The sequence below is a fragment of the Panthera pardus genome, unplaced genomic scaffold, assembly GCF_024362965.1.
Source record: "Panthera pardus isolate Hobbes unplaced genomic scaffold, ASM2436296v1 HiC_scaffold_4, whole genome shotgun sequence".
Lineage (NCBI taxonomy): Eukaryota > Metazoa > Chordata > Mammalia > Carnivora > Felidae > Panthera > Panthera pardus.
Window position 1 is genome coordinate 18,770,656 of NW_026526969.1, and position 25,297 is coordinate 18,795,952.

Consider the following 25,297-nt stretch of genomic DNA (forward strand, 5'->3'; position numbering starts at 1 on the left):
CACCCGCAGGTCCTGGGTCACTTGGGATCCCTGGGGGCTGTGCTGCTTCCACAGTGCACAGGGCAGGCAGGCTGCAAAGGGCACCTTGGGACGAGACCCCACCCCGCGGGGCCGCCAGTCGGCAAGTGTCCTCCAGATTGTGGCCGACAGTCTCAGTGCCGTTTATGTTGCTTAAGTACCACCTCAAGATGTTTTTAAAAAAATCAGCCCTTTCGAATAAACATTTGGACTTCTCACACTTGGAAGAAGGCTTTTCTCTTAGGTTTTTCACTGTGCAATTGATGCTTAAATGCTTTAAAGAGTAATGTTGTGGCTGTCTTTCTTAACTCCAGAAGTAAAATTATTTGTTAAAACATACACACGCCAGTGAGTTACGGCTATGGCAAGAGAAAGCACGGGCGTTCACTTGACCCTACAAACCTCTCCGTCACGGAGGGGCCCTGAGAGCTGGTCTTGCACTGAGGTGCTCTGTTAGCCTGCAGTGGCCGAGGCAGGAAGGAAATTACAGAATTCCACAAAGGGGGAAGGTTGCCCCTGACAGGTTTCTGTGTCATGGTGCCCATAATTGCCGGAGCAGAGAAAACCACCAGGGCAGCAGTGGCCTGGTGGCCACCATCTTGGAGCCCAGGCCTGGTGATAGGAGGGAATAAATAGCCCTGGCTAGGCTAGGGTCACACTCTGGTTCAGGACATGCTTGGGCCCTTATGGCCAGCCCCGTTTCTCAGGATCCCACTCCTGTGGTTTGAGGCACCCAGAGGGTACCAGAAGTGATCCCAGAAGGGACGTTTCAGGGCCATTGAGGTCCCTGCCTGACACTGAGGAGTTCTGTCTGGAGATGGCCCATACTGTGGGTCACACTAGACTGTTGAGTCTAGAGATGCTCTTGTCTTAGGACCTTTGCACTGGCCGGTCCTCTGCTGGGAAGGCTCTCCCAGATTTCTTTAGGGCTTTCCCCTTCTTGCATCTTTGCTTAGGTGTCACTTTCCCATTCAGGGTTTCTGTGTTTGAATTTGCACATCCCACAACTACTCACATCAAATACAACTACCACAAACTACTCTGTTTCCTTCCTGGCTGTATTTTTCTCATGGTAATTATCACCATCTGACACTGTGATGCTTACTTGTTGTTTGCATTTCGGGGTATCCATGTGCCATATCAGAATGTCGCTTTCTTAAGGGTATAGGCTTAGCCTCGTTCTTTGTTGTGCCTCCAGTGTCTAGAGCAGTACGTGGCACGTAGCAGGTACTCCGTGAACCTGTGCTGATGAAGTGGATAAAGCAGTGTGCACCCGAGGGTGCTGCATTTGACTGAAATCATTGAAGCTGCTGTGAGGCCCTGCCGTTTGACTTAAAGCATGTGACGTTGTGACGGCCAAGCAGGTGTGTGTGTTTGTGTGTGTATGTGTCTGTCTGTCTCGTGGCATCTGTTATTGATGTCTCACAAATCCAGAGTCCTTTCTCTGCTTCATTTGGATGTTGAATCTGCTGTATTTTGAATCTGAAACATTAGGGGAAAGTGAAACTTTAAAATGTGCGATGCATGTTTAGCTATTACATTTTATTTTCTTCACGTGAGTATTTCCTTCCCTGCCGAGCAGCACCATCTAAGCTGCCATCACTGTCCCCTGAACAGTGCTGCAACCCTCCACTGGAGGCCACTCCCAGCACCTGAGGGTACTCTCTTCATCAAGCCTCTTGCCCACTCATGCTTCAGCCCCACAGTAGCCAGAAGTCTGCTTTGTACCCCTAGTACTTGTCTGCTCTGTCCTGGCCACCTCACAGCTTTAGCCAGCCGCTTTTGTAAATGACATCAGGCCTGTTGCCTATTTGGGTGTCACTTCCTAAGGGCAGGGATCATGTCTGCCGATGGCCATGTCCCTGGACCCTTGCTAGGACAGTGGTAATGTTTATTGAGTAATCGCGTAAATAACGTAGTTTATTTCGTTTAAGAAACTCTGATGAGCAAAATGAGTGTGTAATATTCCTATGAAGTGACAGAGAACCTGTGGTTTGGGAGAGTAGGATGTGCTTACGAGAGTATGCCCAATGACCTGAGTTGTCTGCACAGGGTGGGTTCAAGGTCTTGTTGTTCCCCTTACCCTCCCAGGACTGTGGGCAGGAGTTGCTGGATGTGCTTTAGGCTGCAGCAAAAGACAGAATCAACCTGCTGCACCTGCTGAGGTGAAGGGGCTGCAGAGGCTGGGGTGGGGAGAACATTGGGGTTCCGGGAGTTCGAGGTAGAGGGGGGTGGTGGTTTTAAGCAGGTGTTGCCCGCTGGTTTGTGTGTAGGCACTTGGCGTCCTCTCCCTGTCCCCTCTCAGCCTGGCCCCGGGGCCACTCCCCAACCTCCTGCATCTCCAGAGCAAGCACTCTGTTTCTCTCTCTTTACTGTGGCAAAGCCTTCTACCTCAATACCTGCCAAGCCAGAGCAGGCCTGGCTCAGCTCAGGCTCCAGAGCATTCTGCACCTGTCCAGAGCTTGCTGACGGTTTTAGCCAGCCGCCAACAACAAAGTAAGACAACTAGCTAATTTATATTAATTTATACTAACGTGTGTGTGTCTCTCAAGGAGAGGCTTATTAACTCCTTCAAACCTCTCATTGGAATTGTGCTTTGGGGCAGGGTGAACTTGCCAGTAAAGGTAAGAGTATCAGGTGCATTAGTGTTTACAGGTGGGAAAAACCTGGGCTCAACTTTTATCTTGTAACAGGTTCTGTGACATGTATACAGAACACAGTGTTTGTCTACCAAGACCTCAGTCCCAGACCACCTGCAGGTACAGTGCTAAGAATACTGTGTGTGGGGGCGCCTGGGTGGCGCAGTCGGTTAAGCGTCCGACTTCAGCCAGGTCACGATCTCGCGGTCCGTGAGTTCGAGCCCCGCGTCAGGCTCTGGGCTGATGGCTCGGAGCCTGGAGCCTGTTTCCGATTCTGTGTCTCCCTCTCTCTCTGCCCCTCCCCCGTTCATGCTCTGTCTCTCTCTGTCCCAAAAATAAATTAAAAACGTTGAAAAAAAAAATAAAAAAAGAATACTGTGTGTGGGGTTATCTTAAGTCTTAATTCCCCTTTACCTGTTGTCTCTGGGGGCTCCTTCCAAGAGAGGTGATTCCCTGCGGGAACAGTCACTCCGGGACACACTGAGAGGCTGCAGGTCTAGCGTGCTCAGCTGCTTCTCCCCTCATGTGCCAGTTCCGGCTGGATGTGTCTCATTTTGCATTGGCTTGCTTTACCGTGGAATAAACAGGGTGTTCTTTACAGCAATCAAAGTGGGCTCCTAGCTGTGTTTTTCATCCAGCTCCAAGTTGAGAGTTTGCTTCATTAGTTTAAAAAAAACATCTTAAATCAGAGAAATTATTGAGTATAATCTTACAGCAAGCGAAATGTCAAAGGCTGGCATTTGGAAACAGCATTGTCAAGCAGAGTTCCAGCCAAAACCTGCGTGTTGGCCCGCTGAGCCTAGAGCCATGGAGAAACCGAGTAAGAAAGCCAGGGCTTGCGCCCCTGTGGTGCCCAGGCCCGGGCCCTGCTGCTGCTGTTGGAGTGGCTGACTCCTTCCCGAGAGCACGCGCTGTGCAGAGACATTTCACGTTTGGCCATCTCTGCCGGCTTGATGTTCTTACCCTCTTGGGAGTTGAATGTGGGTCTGGCCGCTAAGGGAGTGGGGTATTAGCTCCCCCCATTAGGGGTGTGCCCACTCCCTTCTGACTGTCTCCTCCCGCTCCTGCGGCAGCCACTTGCCCCGCTTCCCTGCACTGTGCTGGACTCTGGAGGGCTGGCAGCACATTTGTGGGGTGCTTTCTTCTGCTCCAGTCTGATCCTTCTCAGTGTGAATCCACACCGTGGTTGGGAGAAAGCCTCGTCAGCACTGCCATGTATACTGTTTAGGTCATGGGAGTTTCGTATTGTTTCCCAAACACGGCATTAGGGTTTTTTTGTTTTTTTTGTTTTTAACGTTTATTTATTTTGAGAGAAAAAGAGAGCATGGTACATGCAGGAAGGGCAGAGAGAGAGAGAGAGAGAGAGAGAGAGAGAGAGAGAGAAACTAGCTCAAGCAGGCTCCATGCTCAGTGCAGAGCCTGACCCAGGGCTTGATCCCACGACTGGTGAGATCATGACCTAAGCTGAAGTCGAGTCTTACACTCAGCTGACTGAGCCAGGCACCCTGCATTAGGGTTTTTTAACATGTCTTTTTCAACCTGGGGATACCTGTCACTCTCCCTGATCCCAGCTTCCTGTGCTCATACTTCCCTCTCACTCCTGCTCTAAGCGGTGGCTGCAGGACCTTGTTGCACACAGGGCCTGCACTAGCGCTGAGTGCTTTCAGGGTGGTCACTGAACACTTGGTGAGGTTCTTCCTGGGAAAGGGAGCATTGAGTCTTATCAGAATAGAGCAGGACTTGTCACCCAGGAACTGTTGACACTCAGACCTGATTATTCTTTGTTGTGTTCTGTCCTCTTCGTTGTGGGATGTTTATAGCATCTCTGCACCTACCTACTAGATGCCAGTACCACTTTTCTCCCTCTCCCAGTTATGGCATCACAAATGCCTCCAGGCATTGCTAGGGGTCCCTCGGGGCACAGAATCATCCTAGTTGAGAACCACTGGGATGGAATATGTATCAGTGGCCCCAGACTTCCTAAAGACTGGGAGCTCATGGTGGTGGGCTCCCTTCTGGCGGGCTGTGCTTAAGTATGGCCCTGGCAACTCCTAGAATGAGCCCCACTGGGGCAGCCACGGGATCGAGGCCGTTGCCCGTTCTCCCGTTCACTTCTTGTGGCTAGGAAACATGCATTCATTTCCTAGAACATCTGGGCCGACCAGGTGTTTTTGACGCTGGGTTGCTGCAGTATCAGGCTTGAAGTCCCCTACATCAAGCGTGTGGCATGGAGTGACACATCTCACGTTGAAATTCTGCAGGGAAAGTGGCTGCTCTGCAGGTCCCATCTCTGGAGCTGTTTTCTGTCCAGATCGTGTCTCACTCTGCCACCCCCAGCAAACACCACCAGTAACATCAAACACACACACCTCCGGACTTTCAGATCTGTTCTCATGGCACCAGCTGTCTCCTCTCGCACCTGCTCAGGTGGCCTGGGGATTTTCGGTGGCACCTAACATCCTCACATGCGGATGGATGGCGGAGAGGAAGTAAGCAGGTTTCATCCGGCATGGTGCTCTACTTCCTCCCTCAGCAGTGCCTGGCCAGGTCTGTCATGGGGTCTGTAGGGTCAGGCCCCTGTCTGTCAAGACAGCCCATCAGCTTGCAGCACGCTGCACGGGTTAGCCAGCAGCCTGCCACAGAGCCTCACAGCGGATGAAGGTGCGTGCCAAGGGCTGCCAAGTCGGGTGGGGCCTGCCCCTGGGGATGGCCTGGCTGAGTGGGGTCTGATACAAACTCATGCTTTCCAGGGGATGACAGTGCCCTCCTTTGAGGATCTGTTCTGGAAGCTTTTTTAACAATCACAGAAACCACTCTGATGAAAGTTCTCAGGAACACATGCTTGTAACCAGAGTCTTGTCTGACTTAACCTGGTAGTTGTTTTGGGGGGACTGCTGTCCACGGGCTGGATGTTTGCTGAGTTTGCCCTCAGGAAGTCTGAGCTGAAGAGTGCTCTTCTTGGTAAGTGCTCTGCAGCCAGCCTCCCAGGGTCTTTGATATCGGGGTCCTTTGTCCCCAGCATAGCTAGTTTGATGGGGAACTGTCACACCCAGGTCTTCAGTGCCCCTTATTTTTTGTGGTCGTGGGCACCTGCTGCCTGAGCTGCCCGCCCTCCCAGGCTTCGCCGCTGACCCTTCGGAAACTCTTCACTGACCTTGGGTGTTGTTTTACCGCACCTCCCAGGGTGAAGGTTCTGCCTACTGGGAAGAAGCCCTGGGCTATCCCCCGGCCGTGTTCCAAACCACGTGACAGATGTGTCTGTGCCTTTGCCAGAAATGTCATTGAGTCCAGAAGGTGTTGGTATACAATTACATTTTTCCAGGTCCATGAATCAGCCTGTCATATTTTGTTCTTCACGAATGTCATGTTTGAGGAGTGCCTGGGTGGCTGCATCGGTTAAGCGTCCCACTTTGGCTCGGGTCATGATCTCGCGGTTTGTGAGCTCAAGCCCGGCATCAGGCTCTGTGCTGACAGCTCAGAGTCTGGATTCTCTTTCAGATTCTGTGTCTCCCTTTCTGTCTCTGCCCCTCCCCTGCTTGCACTCTGTCTCTGTCTCTCAAAAATAAACATTAAAAAAAAATAATGTTTGAGATTTTAGTCACTATTTCACTTGTCAGTTTTGAATTAAAAGCACTGTTTGCCACTGTCTTGGGCGTGTCTCCTGTTGTTTCCTTGAGTCTTGCTTGACAGGAGCCTGGGCACACAGGTGAATTTAGGTGAAGCCACGTTGATCTGATTGACACACTTTCTGGGACAGGTGCAGGGGTGGGGCGGCCATGACAGAGACAGGCGGAAGTCCCCGCTCCCCTGCCCCATAGGGCAGTGGTGGCTGCTCAGCAGACCTGTGGCCGGATCAGTTCACAGCGCTGCTGTGATGCCCAGGGCTCTGCTGTTTGAAGTGCTAGCTCCTTCCCACTTCCGTCCCTTTCGTGTGCCCCTTAGGTCACGCAGTCTGGCTGCTCCTCTGTACCAGGCCTGAGGGTCTGCACCCAGGATGACCCAAGGAGCATGTGACCTTGGTTGTGTCCGGGAGTCCCATGAATCCCCAGGGCTCCGTGTGCACAGCCCTCACTCGCAGTATCGCTGGCCCGGCTTGTGAGGACAGTCCGGGCCTGTCCTAGTTCTCGATAGGCCTTAGCATGGTGACCATGATTCTTCCCCACGAACTGCCCCTGAGGACAGAGAAGTTCCTGCTAATCTCCAAGGGAAGCTACTGGATTTGATATGCTTCTGTTATATGCTTTGCTCATAGGGACAAACCGTTAAGGGGCTGACTGAACCCCAGAGCTTGGTCCAGTCGTTGGTACTTCTTGTGAGATGGAGTATTTATGAAATGTGTAAAGCACACTCGGCTTACTGTCAAGCTGTGGAGCGTTGAAAACAGCAAGTCGCCATAAATAAATGGTGCTACCAGTCTAGCTAGAGGACCTATACTGCTGGTCCCATTTGTACCATGTACTACATTAAAAAATCCATTTCTTGGAGCGCCTGGATGGCTCGGTTGGTTAAGCATCTGACTTTTTTTGTGTTTTGAGAGGGAGAGAGCGCTTACGAGAAGTGCAGAGAGAGGGAATACTAGGCAGGCCCTGCACCATCAGTGCAGAGCTGATGTAGGGCTTGCACTCACAAACCATGAGATCATGACCTAAGTGGGAGTCAGACGCTAACCCGACTGAGCCACCCAGGCTCCCCAAGCGTCTGACTCTTGATGTCGGCTCAGGTCACGATCTCTTGGTTCATGAGATTGAACCCTGCATTGGGCCCTGCACTGACAGCATGGAGCCTGCTTGGGATTGTCTCTCTCCCTCTCTCTGTCTCAAAATAAATAATATTTAAAGAAGAAGTAAGCTCTACTTGCCCAACATGGGGCTTGAATTCATGAACAGCAGTTATGTATTCCACCAACTGAGTCAGCCAGGCATCCCAATGGTTAGCTTTTTTTTTTTTCTTTTTTAACCAGTCAAGTATTTTTAATTTTTTAAAATGTTTATCTATCTTGGAGAGAGAGGGAGAGACAGAGCATAAGCAAGGGAGGGGCAGAGAGAGAGGGAGACATAGAGCCAAAGTCAGACCGACTGAGCCACCCAGGCACCCTACCAATAAAAGATTTTTTTAAGACTTTTTTTTTTTTTTTAATGTTTATTTGTTTTTGAGATACAGAGACAGAGTGTGAGCAGGGGAGGGGCACAGAGAGAGAGAGGGAGAGGGAGAGATAGAATATGAAGCAGGCTCCATGGTCCAAGCTGTCAGCACAGAGCCCGATGCGGGGCTCGAACTCATGAACCGTGAGATAATGACCTGAGCTGAAGTTGGATGCTTAACTGACTGAGCCACCCTGGTGCCCCTAAAGTGTTTTTTAATTAAGGCATGGGCATTGTGTTTTTAGACATAACGCTACTACCACTTAATATATTGTCTCCAGTAGAGTGTAACTATAACTTTTATATGTACCGGGAAACCAAAAAGTTTGAATCTCTTTATCGTGATATTCGCTCCACTGCAGTGGTCCGAACCTGAACCTTCAACATCCTAAGGTAGGCCTGCACCTTGCCTGCAGTTCTAATGCTCAACAGACCTGTACGTGAAAGAAGCCTGCCTCCTCCCTGCTGTGGTGCAGCCCCGGCGGTGATGGGGCCTCCTTGTCTGGGAGCTGGGGTCTGGTGTGTGTGTGTGTGTGTCTGACCTGGCCTGAGCCAGCCTTCCTGGGGCTGGTCTGCTGCATAGAGAGGGGCTCATGCGGCCCTGTGGGGCCTGCCCAGGCTCCTGCCTCTTCTTGCCATCTGCTCTTCCCTTCTCTGTATCTGTGCTCATTATGTCTGGGGTGCAGGACGTCCTGTCTAGTCTGGTTTTTGACTTTATGTGTTTGGTGCATTTCAAAAGGAGCTTCTCCTTCAGCTCTCTTCTTGTGGTGGCTGAGCTGTCATCCGCTGCGAAGTCTTGGTTACTGCGCCCACCTGTCCGTCCTGTCTGTGGCGTACTTTCTCTAGGATTGTGGCTTCTTCATAGTTCCCTGTCTCCCTTCGCTGTTTAAAAGGAGAGGAAATGTTTATCTATCCTTTATGAACAAACATAATACAAGAAACAGAGCTCTCTATGGCCACGCTGCTCCCTTAGTTATTCAGATATATGAAATTAAGTGTTCAATCGTATGCATCCTGCTTTTATAGTTATAGCATTGATACACTTATCACCTGTGTGTATCCTTACAGGCTCATGTTTTTTCCCAGTTTGGGAATATTCTGATTTCCTGTACTTATCTCTTTTTAGGGTTTACAGGGTCACAGCTTGGCTAGTGACAGTCCCTCCAGGCCAGCTTCCCCCCCACCTTACTACCACAGACACATGTGAAGACCTCCTTTTCAGACATAGCAAGGGATTCCAGTACCATATATATGTTTTTTAATGTTTATATTTATTTATTTATTTTTGAGACAGCACAAGCAGGGCAGGGGCAGAGAGAGAGAGTGAGACACAGAATCCGAAGCAGGCTCCAGTCTCTGAGCTGTCAGCACAGAGCCCGACGCGGGGCTTGAACTCACAAACCACGAGACCATGACCTGAGCCAAAGTTGGACGCTTAACTGACTGAGCCACCCAGGCGCCCCAGATTCCAGTACCATATCGATTGATTCTCTTTTTTCTGTTCTAAGATATGGAGTTAAGTGCTGTCCTGAGTTCTTTCAACGGGGAGTACTACTAGAAATAAATCTGGGTGCTCTGGGTTTGTTTTGTGGTATTCTACAACAGTCTGGTGGTGGAGAGGCTAATGATGTCACTGCTAGAACACTTTAGAGCCAGAGAAAGAGAATTCTTTTTATGGTTGTGGGTAAACTTGGTTGTTTTTCTGAAACTCTCTAATCCTTTCGTAATGCCTACCTAAGTTTTTAACTATTTTTACTCCCTTCTCCTTAGTATTTCTTTGTATCTCATTGACAGCTGTTCTGTCATTGCTTTCTTGCTGGATTACCAAATTGCTTTCCAAAAGCATTATAACCTCATCGTGGGCTCACTAGTGCCAGCTGCAGTTACAGGAGTGCTCTTGTTTTGGCCTGGCCTGGCTAGCACTTGCTGTTTGTGTGTGTTGTAAATATATTTAATCATTGTTATTACCTGTTTTTTCATCTTCCAACCTCTCCCCTAATTAAAAACGTACAGTGCTATCTTTGGTTGCTTTCATTTGTCTTTGAATACTACATGTATTTACATCTCTTGGTTCCTTGAGTTTTCTTGGTGATTAGTAGATTTGATGACTAATAGTCTTGATGATTAATAGATTTGAATGAGTTCTTGTGTATAAATAAATGCAGTCATATGTAATACAACTGCTTAAAATTTTTTTTTAACGTTTATTTATTTTTGAGAGAGAGAGAGAGATAGAGCATGAGTGGGGGAGTAGAGCAGAGAGAGAAGAAGACACAGAATCCAAAGCAGGTTCCAAGCTCCGAGCTGTCAGCACAGACCCCGACGCGAGGCTTGAACTCACAGACTGCGAGATCATGACCTGAGCTGAAGTCTGACGTTTAACCGACTGAGCCACCCAGGCGCCCCTGTAATACAACTGTTTTTAACAACTTATTGAGATATAATTCATATACCATACAATCACCTTTTTAAATAATTCAGTGGGTTTTAGTGTATTCACAAGGTTACACAGCCATCATCACTATCTAGTTCCAGAATGTTTGGGTTTTTTTTAACGTTTATTTATTATTGAGAGACAGAGAGACACAGAGCATGAGCAGGGGAGAGGGCAGAGTGAGAGGGGGAGACACAGAATCCGAAGCCATCAGCACAGAGCCCGATGCGGAGCTCAAACTCACAAACTGCAAGATCATGACCTGAACTGAAGTTGGTTGCCCAGCCAACTGAACCACCCAGGTGCCCCTAGTTCCAGAATGTTTTTGTCACAGAGCCTTTAGCAGCCACTCTCTGTTGCCCCCCCGCCATCCCTGACGACCACTTATCTGCTTTCTGTCTATGGATATGCTCGTTCTGGACATTTCATGGAAATGGAATCCCACAGTATGTGGCCTTTTGTGTCTGGCCTTTTTCACTTGGCATCATGGTTTTCATGTTCATTTTTGTTGTAGCATGTGTCAGCTCTTCCTCTTTATGACTGAGTAATACTCCATATTTTTTAAAAAGTTTATTAGAGAGAGAGCACGCATGAGCAGGGGAGGGGCAGAAGGAGAGGGAGAGAGAAAATTCCAAGTAGGCTCTGCACTGACAGTGACACTGTCAGTGCAGAGCCCATCTTGTGGCTCAGACTCACGAACCAAGAGATCATGACCTGAGCTGAAGTCCGATGCTTAACCAACTGAGCTACCCAGAAGCCCCAATACTCCGTTTTATGGCTAGACTACATTTTGTTCATCCATTTATCCATTGGTGAACATCTGGATTGTTTTCACCTTTGGTTGTTAAGAATCATGCTGCTGTGAACATTTTTGTTCAAGTTTTGTGTGGACATAGGTTTCCATTTCTCTCGAGTACACGCCTAGGAGTGGAATTGCTTGGTTATATGGCTCCTGTTTCCTTTTGAGGAACTGTCAAACTGTCTGCCAGATTTCTCTCTGCACCGTTTTCTATTCCCACTAGCAGTGTGTGAGGGTCCCAATTTCTCCACATCCTCACCAACATTTGTTCTGATCTTTTTAATTCTAGCCACCCTAGTGGGTATGAAGAGGAATCTCACTCTGTCTTTGATATGCATTTCCGTAATCACTAATGATGGTGAGCATCTTTTCATGTGCTTATTGGCCATTTGTATATCTTTTTGGAGAAATGTTATTTGGATCCCTTATCTGTTAACTGTGTGTGTGTGTGTGTGTGTGTGTGTGTGTGTGTGTGTGTGCGTGCGCGCGCGCGCGGTTGCGTTTTAATCGATTCGTAGGAGTTCTTTATGTAGTCTGGATACAAGCCCCTACCAGATACATGATTTGCAAATATTTCCTTCCATTCTATGAGTTGTCTTTTCACTTTCTTGATGGTGCTTTTGAAGCACAAAAGTTTTTAATTTTGATGAAGTCTCTTTGATCTGCTTTTGTTGCTATTGTTGCTTGTGCTTTTGGTCACATATCTAAGAAACCACTGCCAAGGTCAGGAAGGTTTACTGGTATGTCTTCTAATAAGAGTTCTATACTTTCAGTTCTTATATGTAGATCTTGGCACATCTGAGTTAATTTTGTATATGATATAAGAAAGACATTCAGCTTCATTCTTTTTGTATGTGGCTATGCATATGTCCCAGCACCGTTTGTTGAAAAGTCTGTACTTCCCCACTGAAGGGTCTTGGCACCCTTGTTGAAGATCACTGGGCTGTAGATGTCTAGGCATGCTTCTGAACTCCATCCCATCCATCTCTGTCTGTCCTGTGCCAGGACCACGCTGCCTTGATTACTGTAGCTTTGTAGTAAGTTTTGAAATCAGATGGTGTGAGGTGGTCATCTAGCATTGTTCCTTTTTTGAGATTGTTTAGGTATTCTGGGTTCCTTGAATTGCCACATGAATTTTAGGATCAGCTTGTCAATTTCTGCAAGGAAGCCACCTACTATTTTAATAGGGACTGCATTGAATAATTTTTTAAAAAAATTTTAACGTTTATTATTGAGAGACAGAGACAGAGCGTGAGCATGGGAGAGGCAGAGAGAGGGAGAGACACAGAATCTGAAGCAAGCTCCAGTCTCTGAGCTGTCAGCACAGCTCAGTGTGGGGCTCGAATTCACGAACCAAGAGATCATGACCTGAGCTGAAATCTGTCACTTAACGGATTCCGTCACTTAACCATCCAGGTGCCCCGACGTTGAATAATTTTTAAAATCTGTTAAATTTTTGAATTTGTTTAGATAATTTAAAAACAGAACACTTTAACTGGTTTGGAGGTAAGTTTGGTGTGGAGTGTGCAATTGGGCTCAAAATAAGATATTTTCTAAATTGTGTTTTGTTTTTTAATGTTTATTTTTGAGAGAGAGAGAGCAGGAGAGTGAGCAGGGAAGGGGCAGAAAAGAGAGGGAGACAGAGAATCTCAAGCAGGCTCCATGCTGCCAGTGCAGAGCCTGATACATGGCTCGATCCTATGAACCCTGGGATCATGACCTGAGCTGAAATCAAGAGTTGGGACACTCAGTGAACTGAGCCACTGAGGTGCCCCAGATATTTTCCAAATTGTTAACCAATTATTCAACTTCTGTATTTTTGAGAAGCTTATATATTTATTTTTATCAACTGTAAATTGTTTTTTGTAGTTGATGGTTCTTGGACTCTTCTTTCCACGAGGTTATGCTTCCATGTTCTAGGACTGCTAGGTTAAAATTCTATTCATTTGTGGGATGCAGTGTTAAAGCTGTCTATTTGTTCAAGTCCTAATTGAATGCCTTCTGTGTATGCAGCCTTGTATGAGGTGCGGGTGGGTGAGTAGGCAGGGAATTCTGGGATGGGGACACTGTGGTCAGAGAGTTTGGACTGACTTCCTCTGTGGATGGGTTGGCTGCAGGTGTTGTTTAGGCTTGGCAGTGATGGGAAGGCCAACTGGCTTCAGTGGTGTGTGTGTGGCGGGGGGTCGTTCGACATTCACTCCACCCTGAGGGAGGGGGATGATGGTGGACAGGTGCTGGATGGTGGGGTTGGTGGGCATGCAGGTCAAGGGTGGGGGCTGGGATCTGAGCAGGGAAGGGCCTTGGGAGAGGAGGGCAGTGGCCTGAACCCTGCGGCCGAATTCAGATGGCTTATCCTGTACTTGGCGGTATTTGTGTTTCAACAACGTCAGCGCGTCACTTCACATGTTTAGAAGAAGTGAGCTGCTTGGAGTCTTACCATTTTTTCCTGTGTCCACCAGTATGACACCGTTCCTATTCAGTCCAGCGTGGTGTTATGTTCTTGCCCGTCCCCATCAATGGTGAGGACCCAGACTGAGTCCGGCTCGGCCCCTGGCATTCCCAGTGGTGGTAGCAGACAGGGCTCCACCATGGACAGCACCGCGGCTGAGTCCCGATCGAGCGCCAACTCGCTGCAGCACACCACACAGCCACCGCCACAGCCTCGGAAGAAACGGCCCGAAGACTTCAAATTTGGGAAAATTCTTGGTGAAGGCTCTTTCTCAACAGTGAGTACATGCCACCCTCGGGGGTTCAGCTCCTGTTGTGAAGGTGATTTGGGGGCTGGCTAACGCCAAGTGGGTCACATGGTTAAAATATCTAAGCCGTGATTTTGTGCATGAAAGCTTTGAAAGGTATCTTTCGATCTTTCTATTTTTTTTCTTTTAATGTTTATTTTATTTTTGAGAGCGAGAGGGGGAGAGAGCATGTGAGTGGGGAGGGGCAGAGAGACAGGCAGACAGATTTCCAAGCAGGCTCCAGGGCTTGAGCCCAGCAACTGTAAGATTATGACCTGAGCTGAAATCAAGAGTTGGATGCTCAACTAAGTGACTGAGCCACCCAGGTGCCCCTGTTTTGTTTTTTGGGTTTTTTTTTTTTTTAATGCAGTTAATTTTTATCCTAATTTTTATTCTGATTCTAATTTATTCATCAACAAGTTACATCCTGTGTCCTTGTGTCCCATTAGCAAGGTCCTGCCAAGTTTTTCTACCCTTTCTCTTGTAAGTGTCAGCATCAGTGTCTCTTCAGAGCTTTTGGGAAACATTGAGTGACCTTTATTATTTCTCTTTTATTTAAAACAATGTGTAAAACAGCACAGTCTTGACAGCTGCTAGCGGCGCAGCCTTTGGACCTGCTAGCCTCCACATTCTGGTGGCCTCAGTTTCACAATCAGCAATAGTATTTTCACAATCAGCACCAGCAGGTCACATGCTGGGTACCTCTGTTTGCTACCTGAGTAAGCTGTGCCTGTCTTGTGGCATTTTTCCTTTTAAAGCAAAGAATGAAGGTTCAGAGCAGCCCCTTTGCTGAGGTAGCAGCTCCACGTGGCTGTGGTGAGGCCTGGGGGGGGGGGGGGGGGGGGACGGGACTTGTGCAGGCTTGGGGGAGGCCTGAGTGCCTGGACCCAGCAGGGCCCTGCGGATGGCCAGGGCTGGCCAGGGCGGCTCTGCAGCGGCCTCCTGCTGGCAGGGCTTTCTTGCCTGGCCTTTGTGAAAAAACTTCAGGTGAAATGTGTTTTCCCTTTTGTCTTTTTTTTTTTTTTCCCCTTTTGTCTTTTTACATTTATGAAATGTTATAAAATACAAAGAACATGAAATATTATAGCTCACCCATGTTCCCAGCTTCATTTAATCAATGTTAACTTTTGCTCCCCTTATAGGTTCCCTTCCCCCTTCCCTTCCCCCTCCCCTTCCCTTCCCTTCCCCTCCCTCCCCTTCCCCCCCTCCCCCTCCCCTCCCCCTCCCCTCCCCCTCCCCTCCCCCTCCCCTCCCCTCCCCTCCCCTCCCTCCCCTCCCCTCCCCTCCCCTCCCCTCCCCCTCCCTCCCCTCCCCTCCCCCCTCCCTCCCCCTCCCTCCCCTCCCCCCTCCTCTCCCCCTCCCCCTCCCCTCCCCCTTCCCTCCCCTCCCCTTCTCCTCCCCTTCCCCCTCCCCTCCCCCCCTCCCCTCCCCCTCCCCTTTCTCCCTCCCCTCCCCTTCCTCTTCCCTTTCCCCTTCCCCCCCTCTCCCCTCCCCTCCACTTCCCCCTCCCCTCCCCTCCCCTCCCTTCCAAAGTATGTATGTATGTATGTATGTATGTATGTATGTATGTATTTATTTTGAGAGACAAACAGGGGGGGGGGAGGGAGAGAGAGAGAGAGAGAGAATTTTCCAAGCAGACTCTGTGTTCAGTATCATGAAACGTGAGCTCATGACCTGAGCTGAAAAGAGTGGATGCTCAACCGACTGAGCCACCCAGGCACCCTTCTCCTTATGTTTTTAATTTAGATTTTTTTATTGGCAGTTTCTGTTTAAATTATGAAAGAATTGTGCCCTCATGATAAAAATCTTTAACTCTGAGCATAGTTGCCAGTAGTTCTGGTACTCACAGATCCTCTCAGAAAGAAGAAACTATTTTGAAAAGAACCTTGGGTGTTCTGCATGGTTACTTAAAATAGTCCAGTAAAAGAAGAAGCATTCTCTCCTTTTCTCAGTTTTACTTCATGGACATTTATCTTGACTAATAAATGAAGCCTTACTTGTGAAATTCCCCTTGGTCCACGGGTTTCCATGGTGGGTAAAAGTGGGCACCGTCCATTCTGGGTGACGCACTCCTGCTGTTGAAGAGCCCCAGCTGTACTTCTTGTCACCCCTGTGCCTTTTGAACCCCTGTGCCAGGGAGGTGCCAGAGAAGAGCACCATGAGCTGGAGGCTCCTTCCTGGCACTGTTGGGAGTCCTGTAGCCTGGCTCTCAAATTATATGTGCTACCCTCAGGTATTCCTCATCACTCCTGAAATAGAGACCTCTTAAAATTAGATTTCCAGGGGAGGGTGGAGGACAAGGGGCAGTTCCCAGGCTGGGCAGGATCTGCTCTTGGCCGAGCCTGGCCCTGGAGAGTAGAGAGGCCTGGCCTGCTGCTGCCTGGCCCCCTGGGGATGATCTTGACGTCCAGATTAGCTCTGCTGTCAGCCCGGAGGGCCGTGGGGGCATGCGTCATGCCTTGTTCTCTGGAAGAGGGATACTTCCTGCCTTGTGCCCATAAGGAGGCCTGCATGTGAAATGTTGAATTCACACAACAGAAGGATTTCATAAATAGCTCCTTCAGAAAGGGTCCCATTAAGTGTTAGTACTAATAGTTTCTTCTTGCTCTTTTCTACTAGGTAGCTAGGACATGCTCCTGTGAAGAGATTTAACATTTCATGAACACATAACATAAGGAGAGGGGTCTTTCCCCAGCCCCTCCCCAACCCCCCAGTGCCTGAGAACAGTCCACACAGGTACATTCCTCCAGAAAGATCTTTGAGATCTTTGCACTTGAGGTCGTACAATCTAACCCTGTTCTCCTTAATAACTGCAGGGCGTTTCACGCAGTGCTCTCCCAGCATCACTTCTGGTGCGTCTGCCGGAGAATACTGTAGGACGATCCCGGCCCACGGCCTCCTGAGTTTCTCCCAGGATTTGGGCAGGTTTCCCTCTGCTCTCTGGGCCTTGGGCCATGTCTCTGTGCAGGCCTCTTAGGGGCACCTGCCTCAGCTGGCCGGGGTGGGTGGAGGCTGCCTCAGCTTCCCGGCAGACAGGCCTCGCTGGGCCTGTGGGAGTTGGTGCCCAGGTTGTGCTCAGAGGCTGCTTGTGTAGAACTATCTTTTCCACGTTACGCTGTGCCCTCTTGGTTCTCTGCCCTGAAGTGGTGGTTGAGTACAAGACTTAGGTGTGCTACTGAGAGAACCCAGCCTGGGGTGTGACTGTACCCTTCCAGGAGACGCTCCCTGTGGGCCACTCGTGGTTTAGCTTCCTGTGCCCTTGATGGTAGGATAGTGTTTACAGTACCTGAGAGGGGCATCAAGAGAAATGTATGATAACAGTTACTTGAAAAAGCCCAAATTCAGGGCAGAATGAACAATGAACATATACTGAGAATATATTCTTTAAATTGTTTAAAAAACTTTTTTTTACATTCATTTTTGAGTGACAGAGAGAGAGTGCGAATGGGGGAGGGGCAGAGAGAGAGAGAGGGAGACACAGAATCCGAAGCAGGCTCCAGGCTCTGAACTGTCAGCACAGAGCCCAACGCAGGGCTTGAACTCATGAACCACGAGATCCTGACCTTAGCCAAAGTCGGATGCTTAACTGACTGAGCTATTCAGGTGCCCCTCTTAAAATTATTTTTTAAGGGAATTCCCAGGACTCACTTCTAGAGGTATTATTTGCTGCTGCTTTCTACTATTTGTGAGGGTTACATTAGTCTAAGATGTTCCTGCATGTGTACTTCATGGCACTAGGGGAACTTAGCAGCTGATCAAGAACCTTCTGAAAGCAGTTGATTGATATATGCGTTTGCTGTTTATTAGAACATATTCACCTTGTTGTTAACATCCATTGTATTTGTTAGCACAGGACCAGATACGTTTTAATGTAATTTCAAATATTTCAATGTAATTTCATGGTGGGGGCATGTTAGCCCATTCTGTCGGCTGCAGGGTGACTTGTGAGACTCACTGCCCTGGTTCATTGAGTGATTTTTCTCTCCTCTTTCCCCCTTTTCTTCTGAAACCAGGTTGTCCTGGCCCGAGAACTGGCAACCTCAAGGGAATACGCTAGTAAGTACTAAGTCCAGTGGGCCGCGCATCTGGGATGCAGGGCGGGGTGCCTGCAGGCACATGGCCACCTGGCTGCCCAGTGCCTGGAGGTTCTGTGCTCATTTCAGGGTCAGGCACTTGTGGTCTTAGAGACCACGGAGCCGGTGGGTATGTTCTGTGAAAAACTTCAATTTGTTCCAGTTACCTTTATGAGTTTTGTTTCTAGTGTGGTGTTTTGTTTTGTTTTCACCACTATCAATCGTAATAACTTGCTTCTCTCTTACTTTAAGTTAAAATTCTAGAGAAACGTCACATTATCAAAGAGAACAAGGTCCCGTATGTAACCAGAGAGAGAGACGTGATGTCACGCCTGGATCACCCGTTCTTTGTTAAACTTTACTTCACATTTCAGGATGATGAAAAGCTGTGTATCCTTTGAACAGTCGCACCTGAAATTGCACCAGTGACCCCGTGCTATTTTGGAGTCATGACCCCAGTGTGTATTTTCACAAGTCGTCCCTCCCTGGACAGGACAAGCAAGGGTGGCATATTCTAAGTACAAATGAATTCACATCACTTTGCTGTGGGAGCCCCTGGGATCGCTGACGTTCACTGAAGTGGAATGTACTTCAAGGGAGATCAGCACAAACTTTTTTGAGGTTTTTTTGTTGATAAGCTTTGTATCGAAAGGATTGTTACTGTTTTAACCCTGTGGTTGCTAGATATTTATTCAAAGGCATTCCCTTATTCCTTGGAATTCCGTCAAGTCTCTTCTCAAGGCAGGGAAGTGAGAGAGAGGAAGAAGGATCTCGGACATCCAGGGCCCCTCACTGCTCTCTTTGGCCCAGGGCTGTGGGGTTTGTTTGGAATGCACGTCTTTACCAGGCTTAACCCCCAAGTGCGAAGTCCAGGGAGTAACCGCAGGGACCCAAACTCTTTCCCCTCCCCAGGCCTTCTCCTCTCCCCCTCCCCATGGACCCTCCCCAGTCTGCTGTGGCCTGTGGATGGCTCTGATCCCCCAGTGCCTCTGGCTCTCAGGCAGGGCTGTCACACCCTGCTGATTGTTTCCTCTCAGGGCCTTTCCTGCTCCCTGACTTCTCTAACCCCTGGGGCAATGTTTTTCTTTCCCCCTTCTTTTACCTCTGCTTAGGGAGCAGGGAGGTAGGGCACCATGGTAGGGGGGGGCACGACTGTGTTGTCTAGCTTGTCCCAGGGTCTGCCCATCATGGGGTCTGGCTGGCCAGTTTCTCCTCACTCCATGGACTTTTCCTGTAGTTTTTCCCAACCAGAACTTCCTCAGCCCCTATGTGTCCCAGTGACTCTTGTCCTCAGTCCCAGCAGATGCTCTTGGCTTCTGTTCCACTGAGAAGGAGGCTGTCAAATGTAGTTGCTTCAGGACTTGTTCGGGCTTAAACCTCAGTCTTGACATTAGCTCTTTCCCTCCTGCCCTCCGGTCTCCTCAGCTGCCTGGCGCTAAAGCTGGTCCATGTGAGGGCTTGGCTGTTCCGTTCCCCCCCACACACACCCCCTGCCCCGGGCTTTCCCCTTTCTTCTTTCTACACAGACTCTTCTGGGTTGAATCTTTGCTCTATCCCTGTCTCCCTTCGACACCATTTTCTGGCTCCTTCAACTGTCAGCTGAACTTGTCCTTTTGTTGAGAAGTTCTTGTTGAGTGCCAGGTGATGGGGTTATGCCGGTCAAGAAGGGAAGCGCTCCCGGAGCTTGCATTCTGCGCAGGAGTTAGCACACGCTGATGATGGGCGCCCATGTGGTATGTGTTGAGGGAACAAAGGTAGTAAGGGCCCGGTGAGAAGGCGCCGGAAGGTGCTGCTTTTGTAGCCTGCTGGTCTGAGGGGACCCATGGACTTTGGCCCGAGTACCGGGCGGAGCAAGGGCAGGAGCGTGTCTGTGCAGGTGGGGTGAAAAGGCTGGGCAGGGGCAGCTCCTCCTCCCTCAGAGGCCTGGCGAGAATCACAGATTTTCTTCCAAGTTTGCGGGGAGCCTGGAGAGGCTAGAGCAGAGCAGCCGTTTGCCGTGACCGTGGCCGGCGCTGCACTGTGAAGGTTTTTGCAGGTGAGCCGGGCGAGGGGCAGTGCGGTCAGGGTGGCTTCCGGGCGTGAGGCCTCAGAGTCGGGGTGCGCAGGGTTGCTGTAGGTGAGCCGGAAGAGTCTGAGGGAGAGGCTAGGCTGGGAGTGTGCGTGGCGTTGGCCTTCGACGCATCCGTAGGTGCCGGCTGCTGCTGGGCGGCTGCCGGCAGAGCTCCGCGAAGAGTCAGGGCAGCTCACAAACTGAGGGTCGGAGGGGGGTGGGAGGGGTGTCGGCGGGCTGGTCGGCCCCCCACAGCGTGCTCAGCAGGGGAGAGTTCCGAGGCCTGAGCCCAAGTCACCCCCACACAGAGAGTGGCACGTGGGGTGTTGCCAGTGAGCGGAGAGGCAGACTCCCCGGGGCCCCAGGGTTTCTGGGGTAGGGGTGCTTGGCAGCCAGACCAGATGCTGCCGACTGGTCCAGTACCTGGGGCTCGGGCCCGACCTGTGGTTTGGCTCCTGTGCAGGTTGTTCTGGGGGTGAGGTGGGGGTTTCAGGAGAGAGAGGTGAGGCTGTCCAGGCAGGACACACATGCACACTGGGCTCTTCCCAGTGGTTCCGTCTTCAGGGGAGCAGTGACCTGGTCTAGTACCAAAGGGCTGCTGCGGTGGGGAGAGGGCTTTCTGTTGGTTCGTTTAGGGGTGTCACCCCTGTCCCCAGCACTCTGAAAGTGGCATTTCTTTATGAAACACATTGCTTTATATGTGGAAAGGAGCTTGCATTTGAGAAACCATTACATGAGTTGACTCTTAGCACACCGTGGAAAGCAGCGGGTGCCCAGTAAGTGTGTGCCTGTCGTGATGCAGGTTTGGAGGCTCTGTTATGACAGAGGGCCCTTTCCCCTGGCTGCAAAGAGGCATTTGTGCCACGGGCTCTGTCTGCCGTCTCTGGTGGCTTCCCTTCACTGAGCCCGTGGGTGTTTTGTGGAGATGGTGGTGTCCAGAAGTGGCAGTCGGAATGAGGGATGGGTGTCTTTGTGTTCTTGGGGAGAAACCCATGCTGGGGCCTGTTCGTGGAGCTGGGGCGAGGGATTCCTGTCACACCCAGCAGCTGTGTGTATGATCATGCCATGGTCCGACTTGAAGAGGGACAGCTGTCTTAAGACACAGGTACCTTCAGTTTTCATTAATGAAAAATATTCTAGGGCGCCTGGGTGGTTTGGTTGGTAAAGCATCTGACTCTTGATTTCGGCTCAGGTTGCAATCTCGCAGTCATGAGATCGAGCCCTGAGTCAGGCTCCACGCTGAATGTGGAGCCTGCTTGGGATTCTGTCTCTCTCTCTCTGCCCCTCCCCCGTCCCCAAGTAAATAAATGAAACTTAAGAAATTCCTATTGGGCTATAAGGTTAGTTTAAAAGAATGACTTTTGCACTCTTCCTTAACTACGTGATATTTAGACTTTGGTCTTAGTTATGCCAAAAATGGAGAACTACTTAAATACATTCGCAAAATTGGCTCATTCGATGAGACGTGCACCCGGTTTTACACGGCCGAGATGGTGTCGGCTCTGGAGTACTTGCATGGCAAGGGCATCATTCACAGGTACCATGCCAGGGGCCTGTGGGCTTTGTTCCCCAGGCCCCAGGGTCAGCTCTGCTTTATTTTCTGGAGTGGTGGGAGGCCTCCTTGTGAGATTTAAGAAGTTGATGAGACTTCCCAGGTGATGTTGGTCAGATGTCTTTGCTGGGTGGGTGGGTGGCCTTCCCAGCCATCCTGACCGGGTGCTTTTATTTCCTGCCTGATAGCTTTTGTGCGTACTTATTTCTGATCTTATTTTCCATGACTTTCTGACATTGTCAAATTAAAAGCGTTCATACGAGCTCTTTTTGTTGTGGTTACTGATCGTTTTTCTATTGTGGTAAAAGACATCTAACAGGATTTATCATTTTAACTCTTTTTTCTGGTTTCATTGAGAAATAACGAACAACATTCGTCACTGTGTAAATCAAAGGTGTACAACAGGATGGTTGACTAAAATATATTGTGAAATGATGACCACAGTAGGTTTCAAAGATCTTCCTTTTATGGGCTAAAAATGATGGGTTACACTTTAATAAAAAGTTTATTGAAAATGATAGACGTACTTTTGAAGTGATGTAATTTGAAGGTACTCATTAAGTGCAGTTAATATTTGTTCATTGTGAACTTTTTAAAAAGACTCGCATTCTTGGTTGTCGGTCCATAAAGGTTATAAGCGTTAATCAGTCCATTTTGTTTTCAGTGAAAAATTGTAAAGTGTGTAAGAGCGTAACTGTTTAAATATTTCACCTCAAGTGTAAAAAATCTGCTTTCACAGGGACCTGAAACCGGAAAACATTTTGTTAAATGAAGACATGCACATCCAGATCACAGATTTTGGAACCGCGAAAGTCTTATCCCCGGAGAGTAAACAAGGTGTGTGAGTGCTCTGTTTCCAGCAGGTCCTGGCTCAGTGCTTGAGATCGAAAACAACTTCTTAGAAATGTGTTGTGTTGTACTGTCTTCATTGTTAGTGACATGTTTGTAACACCTGTGCTGTTGTAAGATAGTTGCTGAAGCTTTCACATGGGAAGGCCCTGCCTCACGTGGTGGCTCTCGCTGGAGGTCTGGGCGGTTTTGTCTGGTCTGGACTGTGGGGGGAGGCGACTAGGTTTCTAGGCCTGCGGTTGGTCTGCCTGGCCTTGAGTAGGGGGTGCTGGGTTGCCAGCCACTCTGCACGTTGTCGTCCCAGGTCTTTGTGAGCACCTGCAGGTGTCCACTGGGGCTCACCACTCCGAGTCCTAGAAGATGCCAGGGTGCTTTGTTCCTGGTCTTCTGAGCAGGGGTGTGGAGTCGGTGGGATCAGCTCCCGGCTCTTCCCGTGGCACTGTGGCTTGTAACTGTGAGAGCACGGTCTCCGTCCCAGTGCCCGCCATCTGCCTGTCTTCCCGTCTCCTCTGTGTAGCTGCCAGTGGTGGCCCAGGCACCCCGATGATGGTGAGGTTCTACGAACTCAAAGAACGAGTAGGGGCTGATTTTGAAGCTGCTAGTCAAGTGCACATTTACAATTGCAAGCCATCCCGGTCACTGTTTGTTCAGGGTGATTCCCGGTGCCGGGTTACGTATTGTGACCACTCCATCACCTGAAGACGAGTTGCTGACAGTACAGTGGGCCTTGAGTGTCTTAGCTAGCCAGTGGGGACCTTGAAGTTAATCAGGGACCTTGAAAATGAACCTTGAGTCAGGACAAGTGTAACTGACAGAGCCACCCTGGCCCGAGAGGCTAGGGCAGTGTGCTCAGCTCTGCCAGGCCCTGTGGGGACCCGTGAGAGGGCTGTGATGGACGGGCTGGGGAGCGGCCAGAGCAGGTGCGACTGCTGGGGTCGTTGGCGGAAGGGAGATTCAGATGGAAACCTCCGCTTTGCTGCAGCGGCCCTCCTGTGGAGGAGGGGAGCTGTGAGCTCCAGGCCCCAGCGCGAGCAGCTCGGCTTCCGAGGAGCCCTGCAGCTCAGCCAGGCAGGTCTGCTCCGTCTCAGGTCGGACTGAGGCCTGCTTGGCGACCACACGTAGGGCAGCTGCTGGGCTGATGTCTGGGGTCCCCTCCTCCTGACTGCGCCTGCCTGGGCCTGGGTAGGTTCTGTCCCACAGGGTGCCTTCTGTTTCCTTTCCTGGTGTTTTTGCAGCCCCAGGTTTTCAAACTCTCTGTTGGGAAGATCCTGTCAGTGCCTTGATGTTTGCGCAGACTCTCATTGAATCGCCAAGACTGCCTCTCGGATTTGGGACCTTCTTCGAGAATCTTAAAGCGCCACCCTTTTGGGGCTGAAACAGAACTTGTGATCGAGGAAGATACTCTTGTGTCTTGACAAATTTTAGTCCTGGTGCCACTCAGCTTCTTTTTGCAGCTCCCTGTCCCTCCTTCCCACCTCGGAGAGGTTCTCTGGGCGCTTGTGAGATGCCCCAAAACCTTGATCCACCTGACTCGTTGCTGTTGCACAGGAACATTGTGTCGGCCGGCGGTCGTGTTTTGTGGACGTGGTATAACCCATGACCGTAGGCGTGGCCCATGACACACACGAGCCAAGCAGGAACTGCCATGGCCCCAAACGTCCTTGTCCCGTCATGTGTCACTTCCCATGAGACAAGTCACCGTCCGCCATGGGGCTCCCCCGTCAGCCTTGGGAGCCAGCCACCTCGGGGTCTGTGCTGTTTCTCCTCTGTGTCCATTTGCCTCACAACCTGATATTTGGCACAAGCTAGTCCTGGTACCTTATAGCCATTTTAAAAAATGGGATGAATTTAAATGCATTGGAGAAATAAGCCTGCATTTCTTCTTTCTGGGAGTAGAAGTGTAGACGTCCTTACGTTGTAAACCAGGGACAGTTTCTTGTATGTATAGATGAGTTGGCTTTTTCCCACCCTTCTAGAGGAAGGGAAAACGTGTAACTATGTGAATGATTGGTTTTAGTGACTTGCTCTCGCTTTCTGTTTCAAGTAGTTCAGGCTCTTAGAATTTATTCTTGCATTAGCTTTTTTTTTTAAACCTTTGTGCAGAGATGATTTCCATAAAACATCTTAGGCTTCCAGAGAGCGTGCGTTGGTGGAGACACGGCCCAGGTTCCTTAACTGTCCTGTGAGCACGTTCTACCCTCCTAGAAGAGGCAGGTTGTCTCTTCACAGACCTCTGTCCTAGTGGGTTGTCCCTCTGTCTCTCCCTTATTGCTTCCTGTGGCATCCTAGTAGCCTTGTGACTGTAAGGAGCAGGATAGGAAACAGCAGGGCAGCTGTTGAGGGTATGTGGGATTGATGAGGACTTTATGGCACAGAGGACTTGTGACTTCTAACCAAGCTCCCACAGACATGTCTGGGCAGAGGCAACTTAATCATGCAGAGCAAGCCCCTTGTGTGTGGCTGTGTCACTGGCTTTTGCTGTCTTTGGTAGAGACTTGGGGAGTTTGGGATGCCATAGAGGTTTGGACTTGGGGTTTGTGTCTAGAAACTCATGTCGTGAGCTGTGTAGGCCTTTCTGGTATGCGGCCAGGTATGGAGGTTCCACTCGCCAAACAGGAGGGGAGGTCTGGCAGGTGTGCAGTGGGAGATGACCAGAGACAGGTTGGAGGGGGAGGCTACAGAGCCGAAGTCACTTCTGTCACTCACTCCAGCAGTACCTTCTGTGGAGGGCCATCGTCCAGACCCTCAGAGCGGCATCAAATCCCCCCCACCTGGTGTGCTGTGGACTCTAGAACCTGCCCCAGCATTTCTGCCTCTCCCCCACTGTAGTGTGGGCAGGACAGCCCCACCCACCACAAAAGAAGAGTTCACATGATAGAGGGGAAAGTCAAGTCCCTATACTTATACCAGCATATATAACTCTTAACATCAAGAAATGGTTTACTCTGGTCTTCTCAACATTGGTATTTGTTTAGTCATAGCTATGATACATGGAGTTTTTGATTTG

The 25,297-nt window shown here is 49.7% G+C and overlaps 1 protein-coding gene across 6 annotated transcripts in view; it reads left to right on the top strand.

Annotated features, from left to right (window-relative positions):
* Positions 1-25,297, top strand: part of PDPK1 (3-phosphoinositide dependent protein kinase 1) — a 77,509-nt gene that overhangs the window by 25,251 nt on the left and 26,961 nt on the right. For 5 of the 6 annotated variants that reach the window (XM_053893824.1, XM_053893825.1, XM_053893822.1 and 2 more), the window contains 5 exons: positions 13,491-13,757; positions 17,780-17,822; positions 18,092-18,229; positions 21,282-21,426; positions 22,181-22,278. In XM_053893824.1, the coding sequence (XP_053749799.1) occupies positions 13,548-13,757; positions 17,780-17,822; positions 18,092-18,229; positions 21,282-21,426; positions 22,181-22,278 (634 nt within the window). In that variant the 5' untranslated portion in view covers positions 13,491-13,547. Of the gene's footprint in view, positions 1-11,320; positions 11,390-13,490; positions 13,758-17,779; positions 17,823-18,091; positions 18,230-21,281; positions 21,427-22,180; positions 22,279-25,297 lie in introns of all 6 variants that reach the window. The other variant, XM_053893823.1, reaches the window with a different exon arrangement.